At 35.3% G+C, this 16831-nt stretch overlaps 2 protein-coding genes and 1 non-coding gene across 3 annotated transcripts in view; 2 read left to right on the top strand and 1 right to left on the bottom strand.

Moving 5' to 3' along the window:
* Window positions 1-16831, top strand: part of Dhc1 (dynein axonemal heavy chain 1) — a 92945-nt gene that overhangs the window by 73296 nt on the left and 2818 nt on the right. Inside the window, exons 32-44 of the mRNA XM_077445632.1 lie at window positions 87-281; window positions 354-650; window positions 733-851; window positions 1842-2203; window positions 2333-3322; window positions 3572-4064; window positions 4327-4969; window positions 6655-7449; window positions 7869-8117; window positions 8194-9762; window positions 9857-10025; window positions 10092-10244; window positions 11049-12024. Of these exons, the coding sequence (XP_077301758.1) occupies window positions 87-281; window positions 354-650; window positions 733-851; window positions 1842-2203; window positions 2333-3322; window positions 3572-4064; window positions 4327-4969; window positions 6655-7449; window positions 7869-8117; window positions 8194-9762; window positions 9857-10025; window positions 10092-10244; window positions 11049-12024 (7010 nt within the window). The remainder of the gene's footprint in view (window positions 1-86; window positions 282-353; window positions 651-732; window positions 852-1841; window positions 2204-2332; window positions 3323-3571; window positions 4065-4326; window positions 4970-6654; window positions 7450-7868; window positions 8118-8193; window positions 9763-9856; window positions 10026-10091; window positions 10245-11048; window positions 12025-16831) is intronic.
* Window positions 6490-6563, top strand: TRNAN-GUU (transfer RNA asparagine (anticodon GUU)). Its single transcript has one exon. It is a non-coding gene; the product is annotated as a tRNA-Asn (tRNA).
* On the bottom strand, window positions 12021-15691 carry LOC143922896 (uncharacterized). Its single transcript, XM_077446295.1, has 7 exons — window positions 15572-15691; window positions 15389-15504; window positions 13721-13873; window positions 13494-13645; window positions 13181-13391; window positions 12926-13103; window positions 12021-12183 (listed from the first exon to the last, which is right to left on the bottom strand). The coding sequence occupies exons 1-7, from the start codon at window positions 15630-15632 to the stop codon at window positions 12047-12049; spliced, it is 1008 nt and encodes a 335-aa protein (XP_077302421.1). The 5' UTR covers window positions 15633-15691; the 3' UTR covers window positions 12021-12046.

Below are 16831 nucleotides of genomic sequence, written 5' to 3'. Positions count from 1 at the left end.
CAATATTGCTAAAAATATACTATCAAAAATTGCACATCATTTTTCAATCAAACAGTTAAATGAACCGCTTGATTGTTGCATTTCAGAATCCAGGATACGCCGGAAGGAAAGAATTGCCTGAAAATTTGAAAATTCAATTCAGAACTGTGGCCATGATGGTACCCGACAGACAGATCATCATCAGAGTCAAACTTGCCAGTTGTGGGTTTTTGGAAAACATAACACTAGCAAGGAAGTTTTACACTTTATACAAACTGTGCGAGGAACAGTTGACGAAACAGGTATGCAATTACAATTTTACGAATTTAAAAACTGGTTCAAACTACAATTTAGGATGTAATCAATATTTGCAGGTTCACTACGATTTCGGTTTGCGTAATATATTATCGGTTTTGAGGACTTTGGGAGCGGCAAAACGCGTCAACTCCAAAGACAACGAAAGCACAATCGTTATGAGAGTTTTAAGGGATATGAATTTGTCGAAATTGATCGACGAAGATGAGCCTTTATTCATTTCGCTAGTTGCTGATCTGTTTCCAAATCAGGCATTGGAAAAGACGTCTTATCCGGAATTGGACGAAGCTATCCAGCAGCAGGTTGAAAAAGCGGGTCTGATCTCTCATCCACCATGGATTTTAAAATTGATTCAAGTATATGCAGTTTTTTTTAGATGACAGTTTCACGTATTTTGTATTATAAAATATATTTAAATATAATTTAATTCCGTTTTAGCTGTACGAAACTCAGAGGGTACGTCACGGAATTATGACTCTTGGGCCGACGGGTGCTGGAAAGTCGACTTGCATACACACGTTGATGATGGCTTTGACTCAAATTGGAAATGCTCACAGGTATTACATAGATTAGAATGTTTTAGGTTTTCTTTGAGGTTTATTAAGCATAAAAGGCATGCATCGAGTGATTCCTACTGTGTAAATCGGCACAGGGGGTCGACCGAGCCGAGTCTGTTCGTTTGTATATGTATACATATGTACCTACATGTATATACGTACATGCAAATATAAATTTATAAATTATATAAATATCATTATATAAATTTTCCCATTCATATATATGTACATAGATTAAAACCAGGGCTGTGGAGTTGGATCAAAATCTAACTAACACCGATTCCAGCTTTATTTTATGATTCGACTTCGACTCTGCTTCCGACTCCGACTCCAACTTAAACGGTTTTAGTAAGATGGACTTTTATTGACAACATATAAAATCAATAATAATAAAAATAATAGCGATTTCCAAATTAAAAAAATAAAGGAATCAAAAATTGATATGTAACCCAATTTATTGAATTATTCGTAATGAAATTGGCATTTATAAATAAAAAGTAAGTACATTCATAGTACAAATGTACATATGAGTATGAATTTTATGCACAAATAAATCAATTATTAAATTTATTTTAATCGAAAAAAATTATATTATTTAACGACCAATCAGAAATGTCTTTGACCAATCCAGTCAATCAGAAATGACTTTGACGACAGCCAATCAGAAACGTATTACAGACTTTGTTTCGATTTTGTATATATGGATGTAAGATTAATACATTTCAATTTATTAGTGGATTTACTTCAATAAAATTGGAGATTTTAATTGACACATACCGTAATAGCAATAATCAAAGAAAATAGTAGAGTAAAATAATCAAAAAATAGAGACAAATAGAAAATAATAGAGGAGTCGGTTGACTTTTTACGACTCAGACCCAAATCCGTTTGAAATGTTCCGACTCCATGACTCCGCAGCCATGATTAAAACGCTTTTGTTCGTAGTATTTATGTAGTCGTAAGTTTTCTAACACTTGGATTGTGTCATAGGGAAATGAGAATGAATCCGAAGGCCATAACTGCTTCTCAAATGTTCGGGCGATTGGACGTGGCCACGAACGATTGGACTGATGGTATATTTTCAGCACTTTGGCGCAAAACCCTCAAACTGAAACCGGAAGACAATGTGTGGTTGGTCTTGGACGGTCCAGTTGACAGTATTTGGATTGAAAATTTAAATTCCGTCTTAGATGACAATAAAACATTGACTTTGGCTAATGGCGATCGACTTACCATGTCTCCGTCTTGTAAGATCATTTTTGAACCCCACAATATTGATAATGCGTCTCCAGCCACCGTCTCCAGGAACGGTATGGTGTATATGAGCTCTTCTGGTTTGGATTGGAATCCAGGTACGTATTTAATATAATAGATATATCCATGCATATAAATAAATAGGCTTTGATACTGTATGACAATATCAATTAGTAGTGAAAACGTATTCAATATTCATTTTGTGATGTATTTGAATAATTTTACAGTATTGCGAGCTTGGCTCAAGTCTAGATCACCGCGAGAGAATGAAGTATTGCTACACCTCTTCTGCGAAACTTTCGCCAAAATTTACACGTGGGTGTATCAAAACCTCACTATGACCATGGAAGTGTTGCAATGCAATATTATCCTGCAGATGTTGAGCTTGCTCGAAGGTCTCATACCGCCACAAGTCGAATCAACCGAAGACCAAACTGCGAAATCTAGCTCTGGAGATTTGGACGATGAAGCTGTAGAAGAGAAGGAAAAAGTCGAAGAGATACCCTTGTTCACTTGCGAACATCTCCAGAAGATTTACGTGTTCGCAATGACTTGGGGCCTAGGAGCATTTTTGGACAACGACGACAGGAATAGATTCGACACTTATCTCAAAGAGAACATGGCTCAAGTTTTAGACATACCCACCTCAGCTACACACAGAGTGACGACAGTTTTCGACTTCTTCGTCACGACAAAAGGAAAGTGGGAGCATTGGGATACGATAGTAACGAATTACGTCTATCCGGAGTATAGCACTCCTGACTATTCCAGCATCCTCATACCGATAGTGGACAACGTGCGCATAGATTATTTGATCCAGTTGATAGCCAAGCAAGACAAGGCTGTGTTACTGATCGGAGAACAAGGAACTGCCAAAACCGTCATGATGAAGTCTTACATGAAGAAGGCCAATCCGGAACTGTTCGTCGGCAGGTCGTTTAACTTCTCCTCGGCCACTAGTCCTTATCAATTCCAGAAGACTATCGAGAGTTACATCGAAAAGAGAAGCGGCATGACTTTCGGTCCGCCCGCCGGTAAGAAGATGATGATATTCATCGATGATATAAATCTGCCGCAGATCAACGAATGGGGCGATCAGATCACAAACGAAGTTGTGCGACAGGCCATGGATATGAAAGGATTCTACAGTTTGGAAAAACCAGGAGATTTCACGACGATAATTGATATACAGTTCTTGGGTGCTATGGGACAACCAGGTATGGATTCAATTGAATCTTCTTTATATTTAAAAACAGAAGTTTTATCTACATAAGTGTTATTAGAACTAGTGCCTAGCTTTTGTCCATCCAATGTAGGATGAAACTTAGGTAACGGTTCTACTATCTGCACGAAATGGTATTGGTTGAAAGGCGGTGAAAGAGATAGCTTATACGTTTTACCTAAGTGTCATCCTACACCGGATTATAACTGTAACAAAGACTCAACTGACACATACATATCTACAGGTGGAGGACGCAACGACATACCATCTCGTCTAAAGCGACAATTTGCAATATTCAACTGTCCAACTCCGAACAACACTTCCATAGATAAAATATTCAAGGTCATAGGCGAAGGACATTATAATAATAAGCGAGGATTTGCAGTTGACGTTAGAGCTCTAGTCAAGAAAATGATTCCAATGACGAGAGAACTGTGGCAACGCACGCGTACGACTTTGTTGCCAACACCTGCTAAATTCCACTACGTGTTCTCTTTGCGAGATCTGTCCAGGATCTGGCAAGGAATGGTTGGCACTCTGTCGACTGTGATAGAGTCTGAGAAGTTCTTGATGCTCTTGTGGAAGCATGAATGCACCAGAGTGTTCTCCGACAGATTTACACTCCAAGTTGACAAGGATTGGTTCGATAAAACTCTACTGGAAGTTGTGGAGGAAACATTAGGACCCGAGTATCAAAAGATGACACTGGCGAATCCAGTGTTTGTTGATTTTATGAGGTAAATGCTTACTTTTTTTTTGATGCAGTAAATCAATGCTTCCCAAACTGTGAATTGCATATTCCCAATAGTACACTAAAGATTTTTGTTATAAGAGGAAAACTGGCTAATCGCGGAGATTATAGAAGTTTTTTTTATGAAAATAATCTTTAATTCAATTATTTTTATGAAATTAATATGAAATCTGATTTTAAAACAAATGAGTTTGGAAAGCTCTAGAATAAATCATGAACTAAGTTTTCTAAGTATTTCTACATTACAGAGACGCTCCAGAACCTACGGGAGAAGAGGGTGAAGATGCAGACATGGAATTACCCAAAGTATATGAACCCGTGTCAAATTATGACGAGCTGAGGGAACGGTTGGACATGTTTTTGGCACAATTCAACGAGATGGTCAGAGGGGCAGGCATGGATCTGGTGTTCTTCCCCGACGCCATGCTCCATTTGGTGAAGATATCCAGGGTGATTAGGCATCCAAGGGGTAACGTGATGCTCGTCGGAGTCGGTGGCTCGGGAAAACAATCTTTAACAAAGTTGTCCTCTTTCATAGCCGGCTACAAGACGTTCCAAATTACTTTGACACGTTCCTATAATGTGACGAACTTCTTGGAGGACTTGAAGTTTTTGTACAGGTCTTGTGGCGTACAGGGGAAGGGGACCACTTTCATATTTACAGATTTGGATATAAAAGAAGAAGGGTTTCTGGAATACTTGAACAATATTTTATCGTCTGGTGTTATTTCGAATTTGTTCACGAAGGACGAACAGTTGGAGATAATATCTGAACTTACTCCAATAATGAAAAGAGAAAATCAAAAGAGGACGTTGACTAATGAAATAGTCATGGAATACTTTTTGACTAGAACCTGTCAAAATTTGCACGTTGTGTTTTGTTTCTCCCCGGTTAGTATTCCTGATTGATTCATTTTTGTTATTAAGGGTAAAACGGAATGATGTACTATTTGAATACTAATACTAAAACCGAATTTCATAACTTCGACGAATTGTGACGAATTTTGCCACTTTATCGTTGTCAATCATTGTTATCTTTGCCAGTCATGTGAAAACAATAAACCTTTTTCTCACAAATAAAATTCACAACACTAAAGTAACAGCAAGAAATTGTCAATAACCATGAAATTTATAAACAGTTCCCAGAACCACCGTATTCACCATAGATATATGTAAATTGGAAAAAAAATTCAGAATATGACTTTCAAGAGAAATATTTTCAAGGTATTCTCTTTAAAGGTATTCGGAATTATGAGAATACCTTCAATTCTGGGATTTCTGAATTCTAGTAATTCATGGAGTTCTGAATTCTACTAATTGATGACGTCATTAAATCTAATTCTGGTGATTCTGGGACGTCTAAAATATTGTGGTTCACAGTTCTAAATGCTAGTGATTCTAGAAATTTAAAATTCTAGTAATTCTAGGCATTTTGAATTCTCGTGATTCGTTGATCTTGGAAATCTAGTGATTCTAGGAATTCTTAAGTCATGATTCTAGGAGTTCTAGATTCTGGCCTCCTGACTTCTTGTTTCTAGGAAATTTAATTTCTAGTGATTCTGTACATTCTGAATTCTAGTAATTCATGCAGGTTGAATTTTAGTCATTCTTGGCATTCTGAATTCTAGTGATTCATGGAATTTTGAATTTTAGTGATTCTAGGCATTCTAAATTCTGGTGATTCTGGGAATAATAAATTCTATTGATTAATAGAGCTCTGAAATCTGGGTATTCATGGAGTTTCTAATTTAAATGAATCATTATGAATTCTAGTGATTCTTGGCATTCCAACTTCGTGAGATTTTGGGAATTTTGAATTATTTTGATTCTGGAAATTCTGAATTCTAGTGATTCGTGGAATTCCGTATAATGAGAATATCTGGATCTTAAGGCATTTAGGGAATTCTAGATTTTTTTTTAATTTAAAGAAATCTTGAAATTCTTGGATTTATAATATCTGGGGATGTTTGGAATCCTGAGAGAACGATTTGTTAGAGAATCATAATAACTTATTGTTTTGTAAATCTACATACATACATAAATACATATATTATACGTACGTATGTATGTACATATAATATATGTATTACATATAATATAATATATGTAAATTAATAGCACAATTTCTTGTAAAGAGGCCAATCCGATAATGCGCAGTATTCAAAATGGTTGATACTTTTATCATGTTTACTTGATATCGGTAAAATGCTAATGAGTTGTTGTTCAGCCATATCTATGCTACTAATTAACCTCATGTCTTTCAAATTATCATATTCGATTTTCTCGAAACTAAATTACTAGATGTATAATAATCACGACGTTTAAATTCAGGCTTTACTTCTGATAAGTGAACTAAACCCACGTACAAATCGTATATAGTCCGTATTTCAATAATATTGCACTAAATATGAGCCTCCGTGGCGCAATTGGCTAGCGCGTTCGGCTGTTAACCGAAAGGTTGGTGGTTCGAGCCCACTCGGGGGCGGCTCAAATTTTTTATTCATTTTATTTTTAGCCCAAAAAAAATTATATTGACTTTTTTTTATTTGACAAAAATACTTTATTTATTTTTTTAGGTCGGTGAAGTATTCAGAAATCGAGCACTACGCTTTCCTGCTTTGATTTCGGGATGTACTATTGATTGGTTCCAACCTTGGCCCAAAGATGCGTTAGTTTCTGTAGCCAGCCACTTCTTAACCGACTTTGAAATCGCATGTACGCCAGAAGTGAAATTGGAACTGGTAGGAGCATTGGGTTCAATTCAAGACGTAGTTTCAGAAACGTCAGCCGAATACTTCCAAAGGTTTCGCCGAGCTACTCACGTCACACCCAAGTCATATCTGAACTTCATAGGAGGCTATAAGAATATTTACCAACTGAAGCAGCTAGAGTTGGGAGAAGGAGCTCAACGAATGGATACGGGCCTAGAAAAACTGGCGGAAGCGTCTCTATCTGTGGGTTTGCTTAAGAAGGACTTGGCAGTTATGGAGCAGGAGTTAGCTGAAGCTTCGCAGAAAGCTGAGCGGGTACTCGTTGAAGTCACTGAAAAAGCAAAACAGGCTGAGCTCGTCAAAAATAATGTCCAAAAGGTTAAAGAAAAAGCTGAAATACTTGTAGCTTACATAGCAGAAGAGAAAGCCATAGCTGAAGAGAAGTTAGAGGCAGCAAAGCCGGCCTTGGAGGAAGCTGAAGCAGCTTTAAATACTATCAAGCCAGCTCACATAGCAACCGTTAGAAAGTTAGGAAGACCTCCTCATCTGATCATGAGGATTATGGATTGCGTTCTAATACTGTTCCAAAGGAAACTTCATGCAGTTATAGGCGATACGGCAGCTCCTTGTCCGAAACCATCTTGGGCGGAATCCTTGAAAGTGAGTCTTTATTGGAAATGTTATCTTTTGGATTTGTATGATATCATACTTCATTAATTACTGTAAATTATGTACTATTTATAATGGTCACTATTAAATCACCTTCATAAATTGCATTGAGTCCAAGATTGAAAAAATTAGGCTTCAAAGGTCACTGGGGAATTTGTCAACTTGAAAAATGCTCCAGAAAAATTCTCAATGGTTTAAAAAATTTGCTAAGCAATTAGATGCTTGTCATTCGTTTTTAAAGAACGACAAGCATATCTTCCGAAACTTATCTTCCGATAGATAAGACTTTTTTTCACAAAAAAATGTTCAATTATGTCTACAATGTGTAAATGAAAATATAAAATGTAAAACACGTTTTTTTCAAATTATACCTAAGCATTTTTATAAAGAAATGTGCATAATATTTACAGATGATGTCCAGTACTACGTTTTTATTACAACTTCAAAATTATCCTAAAGATATTATAAACAACGAGATGGTAGAACACTTAACGCCCTATTTCGAAATGGAAGACTACAATATGGACACGGCAAAACGTGTATGTGGTGACGTGGCCGGCTTATTGTCATGGACCAAAGCCATGGCTTTCTTTCATAGCGTCAACAGAGAAGTGTTGCCGTTGAAAGCCAATTTGACACTCCAAGAAGCTAGACTTAAGGTGAGTTAAATTTTTCACTTTTTTTACATGCCCTATTTATTTAAACAATTTTATACATGTTTATAAATCGTTTAAGATTGCAATGGAAGATCTAGCAGCAGCTGAGAGGCAATTAGAAGAGCGTGAAATGGCCCTCCAAGCTGTAAAAGATCAGTACGATGCAGCAGTATCCGAAAAACAAAGACTAACGGATGCTGCAAACTCATGTTTGAGAAAAATGACAGCCGCAACGGCTCTTATCAATGGTTTAGGAGGTGAAAAAATACGTTGGACTCAACAGAGTAAAGACTTCAAAGAGCAACTCGGAAGATTAGTGGGAGACGTTGTGTTAGCTACAGGGTTTCTTTCATATTGCGGTCCATATAACCAGCAGTTCCGTCAAAATCTCCTGAACAATTGGATGCACATTTTGAAGACTAAAAACATACCATTTACAAATAATTTAAACATTACGAATATGCTTGTAGAAAATGCTACCATTTCCGAATGGACTCTGCAAGGATTGCCCAGCGACGACCTGTCCGTTCAAAACGCTCTTATAGTTACAAAATCAAGTTCTTACGCACTGCTAATCGATCCTCAAACTCAAGGAAAAATGTGGATCAAAAATAAAGAAACTTCTAATGAGCTTCAGATCACATCTTTGAACCACAAATATTTCAGAACTCATCTGGAAGACAGCTTATCACTAGGCAGGCCGCTTTTGATTGAAGACATAGGCACCGAGCTCGATCCAGTTATTGACAACGTGTTGGAAAAGAACTTCATAAAATCTGGATCGATAGAAAAAGTGGTAGTGGGAGATAAAGAATGCGACGTGATGCCAGGTTTCATGTTATACATAACGACCAAATTACCCAACCCGCCTTATTCTCCGGAAATAAGCGCAAAAACTTCAATCATTGACTTCACCGTCACGATGCAGGGTCTCGAAGATCAACTTTTGGGTCGTGTCATACTCATGGAGAAGGCAGATTTGGAAGCCGAACGTGTGGCACTCTTCGAATCGGTCATGAACAATCAGCGCAGCATGAAAGAGCTCGAGAGCAATCTTCTATGCAGATTGAGCTCGTCTGAAGGATCGCTGGTTGACGACGAAGCCCTCATTCACGTCCTCCACATCACAAAAAAGACGGCTGAGGAAGTTAACGAGAAGTTAAAAGTAGCAGAAGTGACAGAGAAGAAGATTACGATCGCGAGGGAGGAGTTCAGAGCTGTAGCAGCTCGTGGGTCTATATTGTATTTCCTCATAGTCGAAATGAGTAATGTCAATATCATGTACCAAAACTCTTTGAAGCAATTCTTGACCATATTTGACAATTCGATCACAAAGTCGACAAAGAGCAATGTCACTGAGGAAAGGATTCAAATAATCCTCAGATATTTAACGAAAGAAGTATGGACGTTCACTTTGAGGAGTCTTTATGAGAGGCACAAAGCTCTGTTTACTCTCATGTTGGGTATGAAGATTGATTGTCAGAAAGGACATATTTCCCATGACGAATTTATGGCTTTCATCAAAGGTGGTGCTTCTTTGGATCTGAACGCTGTAACTCCGAAGCCGTTTAAATGGATCTTAGACATCACTTGGTTGAATCTCGTAGAAATCAGCAAATTGGAAACGTTTTCCGATGTGTTATCAAGAGTAAGATTACTTTATATGTTCATAAATACATATGTATGTATATCAAATTATTAATTTCTTATTTATATAACACATATGTATGTGTAAATTTCAGATCGAAAATAGCGAAAAGGAATGGAGGGTGTGGTATGAAAAAGAAAGACCCGAAGAAGAAGACATACCCAGTGGTTATCATAAGAGTTTAGATGTGTTTAGAAAATTGTTGTTGATTCGATCTTGGAGTCCTGATAGAACGCTTTCACAAGCTATAAGATATGTTGCAGGTATTGTTGATGTATACAAATGAAATGGCATATTGCTTTATTTGTATTAATGTAAATTGGTTTTAGATTCTCTCGGACCAGAGTATGGAGAGGGTTGTATTTTAGATTTGGAAGTGACATGGAACGAATCAGAACCCAGAACTCCACTAATTTGCATTTTATCTATTGGGTCAGATCCCTCATCACAAATCGCAGCATTAGCGAAATCTAAAGAGATTCGTAAGTTTTAAACATATGTATGTATGTACATATATACATATATGTAAATACACAATAAATCCTCGTTCTTTGATAGATCGTATGAGGTGGCTCAGGATATGTACATAAGTATAGAGTATACAATAATACATATGTATGTATTCTATGAACTTATTAATGATGGACACGAATGAGATATGTATTATTCCCGATTCCTGTTTCAGTTCCGGATCCGGATTCCTGTTTCAATTCCAGATCCAGATTTGTATTTCACTTCCGCTTCCCAATTCCTGTTTCAATTCCGGTTCCCAATTCCTGTTTCAGTTCCGATTCCCGATTCTCGATTGGTGTTTCAGTTCCGATTCCAATTAATTATTACTATTCGTATTGTAACTTTATTTTAAATCATGTATAAATTTATTTCCAAAACCATTTGTTGAAATTTCAACGGGCACAACACCAGTGTGTTATATAAAGTAAATGTTGAGACCCCATTTTTTTTTTAATTCAGCCGAACACAATTGCTGACCTATATTTTTCTACATTTTTTGGGCACCATTGAAGTATATTCCTCAACTGAGCTTCTGGTCACATATCCCAATTTACTTGAATTATTTTACTGTGCCTGACAACTTCATACTTGTCAAATTGTTGACAGCAAATAGTTGACCAATTAAAGTTGACTTCTTAGCAATACTTCAAAACAAGCAATGAGAATATCACAACATAGTTGAAAAAGACGTTGGAAAAGTCTTCTCCCAGAGATTAATCTTAACAATTTATAAATAATAATGGTAATGAATTGATTACTTTGCTTGTTTACAGCTCTGAAAGCGGTATCAATGGGACAAGGACAAGAAATAGTAGCAAGAGAAATGATAGCAGATTCTATGAGTTCTGGAGGATGGGTACTTCTTCAGAACATTCACTTATCCTTGCCATTCTCTACAGAAGCTATGGATGCTCTGGTCGAAACGGAACTCGTCGACGAATCGTTCCGATTGTGGATGACCACAGAAGTGCACACGGAGTTTCCAATCGGGCTGCTGCAGATGGCTATAAAATTCACCAACGAACCACCCCAAGGGATTCGAGCCAGCATGAAACGAACCTATCAAAACATAACACAAGACATGCTCGATTATTCGACACAGAATCAATGGCCACCTCTGCTCTACGCCGTGGCTTTTCTGCATACGGTAGTTCAAGAGAGGCGAAAATTCGGTCCTTTGGGTTGGAACGTACCTTACGAGTTCAATCAGGCAGACTTCGCTTCTTGCGTTCAATTCGTGCAGAATCACTTGGACGAGATGGATCCCAAGAAGGGCATATCTTGGCCCACCGTTTGCTACATGCTTGGAGAAGTCCAGTACGGTGGCAGGGTCACTGATGACTTTGACAAGAGATTGCTGACTACTTTTACTCACGTTTGGTTCTGCGATGTTCTATTGAGGCCTGGTTTCGAATTTTATAAGGGTTATAAAGTTCCGACGACTAGGAATCTTCAGGGGTACGTTGATTATATTAATATGTTGCCTCTGACCGATACTCCGGAAGTCTTTGGACTTCACAGCAATGCTGATATCACTTATCAGATTCAAACTGCTAAAGGAATCTTGGATACCATTTTGAGTGTGCAGCCAAAAGAAGGCGGAAGTCAAGGCGGGGAGACCAGGGAAAGTATTGTATACCGTTTAGCAGAAGATATGTTGGATAAGTTGCCTCCTCAGTATATTGGATATGAAGTCAGGGAATCCTTGCATAGGATGGGTGCATTCTTGCCAATGAATATATTTTTAAGGTTTGAATTTTTATTTTTATTTTTATAACATTTCTTCTACGTATTTATAATACATTTTTGGCAACATAAGCATATTGGGATATGCCCGATTCACAACTCTTGATCTCAATGTTTTCCATCGATTTATTTTCGAATCATATTCATATGTTTCATTATATTCTGAAAATGCACCAAAATATCATTGATTACACTGTTCGACACGAAAAATGGTTCAGAGACAAGATATGACTTTTCTTATAGATCTATGCCCAGTGAACACGAATCTGGTAATAAAAAATGTTGATTGGTTCAAGATTCGGAGATACATATGTATATGTATGTGTTTTTTAAATCGCGCGATTTTTCTATATCTTGGTGTTGTTCGGTCGATGTCTCAAAACCTGTCAATTTTCTGTTCATAATGAATATTGGAATCTATAGTCGGGTATTTTATCTTTCATTTGTAGTATTCTTCAGCTTTCAAATCTCTCTAACTAGTTCAAATCAAAAGTCAAAAGTACGTATTTTCACTTGGGATTTTTTCCCACTGTTAACACTTTTTTATATTGAGTATTTTCTATTGAAACATGTTTATAGGGATAATATTCTGGCCACACTATATTTTGTTTTCGTTTAAAAGGGTTAATTGGAAGTGTGCTGAATTTTAAATCGGTAAAATTTAATTCTCATATAAAGACAATTTAATATATTATCTCTATTAATTCAATTCAGATTCGTGTAAATACAAGTAAATACTAGTTCGAGCTTATAGCTCGCAATTTTACGTATCATATAATATCTCGTCTCTGAACCAAAAAAAATCGTAATTTGTCGAACAGTGTTATTAAAGTCAATACATGCCAATTACATTTTGTATAAGTATAATAGATAAGTATCCCATCCCACCTCACTAATTACTTACTATTGACAACTATTATTTTTTCTTCATAAGCGACTGCACTAGTATAAAACAATGGTTTTGGTGAATCTGCTATATATCTCCACTTGTTAGTTACAAAATTTAATCTTTCATCACGAAGTCTTCCAGCCCATTCCTTTGCTCCTCCAATAGCGAAAAGACGATCACTTATAGGTATAAGCTAAAATATAGCATATGTAGATCCAGAAGATTTTTAAAAAAAATGAACCAGGATCCTTTATAAACCAGTTAACTTACATTAAAAATCACTCTGAAAAAATGCACTAATTTTTCGCTGGTCCACTGATTCAATTCCGGATTATAAATATCTAAAGTATTGGGCCTTCTATAATTCTGATCGAATCCCCCAGCTACGTACAATTTTCCTTTCCATGCCGCCATGCCGTGATTCTTACGACTTGTCGGCATCGAAGCCTTAAAAGTCCAGGTGTTTGTCCTCGGATTGAATCTGAAAAAAATTCAATATTATTTACAACGATCCCACCGCTGATACCAATTTTCAAGTGGATTTAGCTATAATATTGCTGCCACCATATTGTAAGATGCTTACTGCTCTACTACATTCACACTTTTATGATTTATATTGGTGCCTCCGCAGACGTAAATCAATCTGCCAATTTTGGCAGCTGTTGTAAAGGCTCTCCTTTTACGCATCGACGGCAGTTTGGAAGTTTGCTTCGTGGCCAGATCGTAAGACCAGACCTGTTTGGATACGATAATAAAATTCATATAATACGTGTCAATATTTTCGTTGTATTTAAAAGAAATTTCTAATACCTCATTTGTATTTTTATAATCAATCCTCCCGCCAAATATCAGCAGTTTTTTTTTTAGCATTATGGCTGAAAACTGGGTTACTCTTAGTCCAGTTCTTCCCAAAATCGACCAAGAGTCTTTTTGGGGACTGTAAACTTCTATTATGTCAGATGTCTATGTAAATTACATTAAAACAACATTATCATTCATAAGTACATGTTACAGATATATTAAGTCGTTCATCTGACCTATTCTGTGACAGATTTCGACCAAATAAGTGCTATTAGCGGTGCTATGTCGGTGTGTCGGTGTGTCTGTGTGTGTGTGTCTGATTGTGTGTGGCTGTGTGTCTGTGTATTTTGGAGATTTTTTGAACACCGTTAGTTCTATAGAACTGAAACTTAGTATCGGTTACTGAAATTCTTATCGACACGACGTGAATTTTTTTCAAATTTTTAAGTTGACCGGAATGGTATCTCTACTTATATGTACATATAATACTACAAATGAAGAATACTACCTTATGTATATACATAGGTGTCCTTTTTTTAAGTTTTTGAATCCAATTATCTCCCAAACCGCTAACTGAATCATACTGAAATTTTTTACATGTAATAGAAATAATAATTTTTATAACTTTATATTTTTTAAATTATTTTATCTGAACCGGAAGTAGTACTTTTACTCTAGAGAATCGAGGTTTTTTAATGTTTTTCTCAGAAACATTTTGGTTTATTGAACTGAAATTTCATATTTAAAAGTTTAAGCTTAATACCAAGTTTTTTATAAAGTTTGGTAATCATCCGTCAACCGGAAGTGGCAGTTTACTCTTGTTCGATTTTTCTTCCACTATTTTTTTCGACCTCTTAAACATGTGTGCTCGTCACGAAAAAATTCAACTATAATTATTGTATCAATGTGATGAAAATATAAAAAAATCATTATATTTCATAAACCGGAAGTGAGATTTTTTCCTCTTAGAAAGGTCAAAAATGTTGTACCCATTATTCTGCCCACATCCCTGAACGTATCAAGCTAAAAATTTATATTTGTATTATTTATGTACTAACTTAGAGCTAATATGGTTTTGGTCAGAATTCGTAAACCGGAAGTAGTACTTTTTTTTAAAACAATATTTCATTATTTTATTTTGACCTTTTAAATTATTTTAATCTTCTTGATATTTATTGTGTATAATACTGATAGTGATTTTAAGGAATAAAAAAGATTAAACAAAATCCGACAACCATAAGTAGAACTTTTGTCTTTTGCAAGTTTCCATATATTAGTATTTATCTATTAGTATTTCATAATGCTGCCGGTATGTGTGAATGTGTCTGTACTGTTCAATATAGAATTTTGTTATGTCACTTTCTTATATTCCTCAAATACATAGATTAAATCATGGGTTGGTGACACCCGAATTTTTTAAATTCAAATTCAATGTGCTCAATGGCCCATTACTATAATGTTTCCTTTATATGTATATATTTTTTTTAACATGTTTTTGGCTGATTCTGTTTTTGGCATACAAATAATTCATTAACGAAAAATTTAAATGTATAATATAATAAACAAAAATGCTAAAGATAATTTTTCGAAATCCTATAATATGTTGAGTTTAAATTTGAATATTGTAATACAAATGATTCACATTAAACACACATATTTTGTATAATATTTACTCACATCTTGATTGTATCCTCCTACAGCTAAAATCGTAAACGGATTACTTTTCTGTGGTTCAGTCGAAAATTGATTATTTTCCCAGTCAAAAAGTGCGGGAATCATTTCTGAATCCAAATCTGAAATACTCAAAATAGTTTTCAGGGTATAAATAATTTGAAATCAAATTTGAACATACGCACACACTTTCAGAAAACACTAAAACTGCAGTCATCAGAAAAAGTAATAAAACTTCAATTCGACACATAATATTTAGAAGAGTATAATGTCATGCGAGATACTCGTTACACTGATTACATTTTATACAGTTTGTTTATCATTTTCAATGTCAAATTTTATCAGCTTCAGGTCATTGCAAAAATGTTAATAAACAAGTCACTAAAATATTACCTAAATCGTTATGATTGTCACTATAATAAATTGCCCAACTGGTGTTTTAAATCCATCTTTCTTCAAATCCCTTAAAATCTTAAATATTTCCTAAATCAACATTATTTACATACATATGTATGTATATCATTTTTTTTATTTAGGAAGTTTTAAATGTCTAGAAAAAATACTTACAGCTAAGTATGTATAATACATACATTGAAATTGTATTAGTGACTAATAATACTGAGCAACAAAAAAATCACGTTTTTTACTCACCGAAATGGAGACTAAACAAGTTCGACACACTGAAGTCAAATATGACAATATTTTTTGTTGGATAACTGTCGTTTAAGAAATTTGAGCGTTTAAAAAAATGTGCAAATTTTACAGATATAGGCTTTTGCAATTTTTAATTAAAAATCTAGTATAGTTGTGCCAAAAGTCAAAAATACACTTTTTATAACACATTTTTTTCGTAATATTATGCTAATTTTTCACTTAACCACGTTTTAGCTCATAATATTGAAAAAAAAATGTTTATTTTCGACTGCGAAATAAGCTCATTATATAACGGAAATTTTTTAAAAAAAAAAGTATATTTTTGTATAAATTCGCTAGATAATTAATTAAGTATTCCAAAGCAATAAAAAATAATGTACATAGATACAATCAATTGAAAAACCACCTGACTATTGATTCCAATTCTGATTTTTGGCAGCAGCAATACTAAATTTTGAGTTTAAGAGGGCTGGACAGCAGCGCCTTGTCCATACGAACGTACTATACTTCTCCCATCCTCAATTATGGCAATAGAGAAATTATTTTATAATATGCTATGGATATCCACCATTGGGGTGCATCTATCGTTTTATTTTTTTGATTTATTATTTTTTATAGGAGCTAGGAGCCGCCAAACATCTATAAAATCGCCTCTTTTTTACACCCACGAAACGAGTCCAGCGTGCTTATTTAACGGTCGATTTAAAAAAAAATACGCCGATAGATGCACAGAAAGTATCTTTCTCATACCGATGATGAAACTTTTTTAAAAATTGGTCTTTATTTTTGGAGGAG

The sequence above is a fragment of the Arctopsyche grandis genome, chromosome 2, assembly GCF_051622035.1.
Source record: "Arctopsyche grandis isolate Sample6627 chromosome 2, ASM5162203v2, whole genome shotgun sequence".
In the NCBI taxonomy this organism is placed as follows: Eukaryota; Metazoa; Arthropoda; class Insecta; order Trichoptera; family Hydropsychidae; genus Arctopsyche; species Arctopsyche grandis.
Note: the sequence above shows the minus strand (reverse complement) of the source record. Positions and strands in the feature narration are given on the sequence as shown.

Bases quoted from the DNA above. Each gene is read 5' to 3' on its own strand.
- LOC143922896 (XM_077446295.1), bottom strand. From the start codon at position 15,632: ATGTGTCGAATTGAAGTTTTATTACTTTTTCTGATGACTGCAGTTTTA. The intron at 13,874-15,388 runs GTGAGTAAATAT...TAATTTACATAG, and splicing joins TAGGAGGATACAATCAAGAT to ACATCTGACATAATAGAAGT. The intron at 13,646-13,720 runs GTATTAGAAATT...GTATCCAAACAG, and splicing joins ATTATAAAAATACAAATGAG to GTCTGGTCTTACGATCTGGC.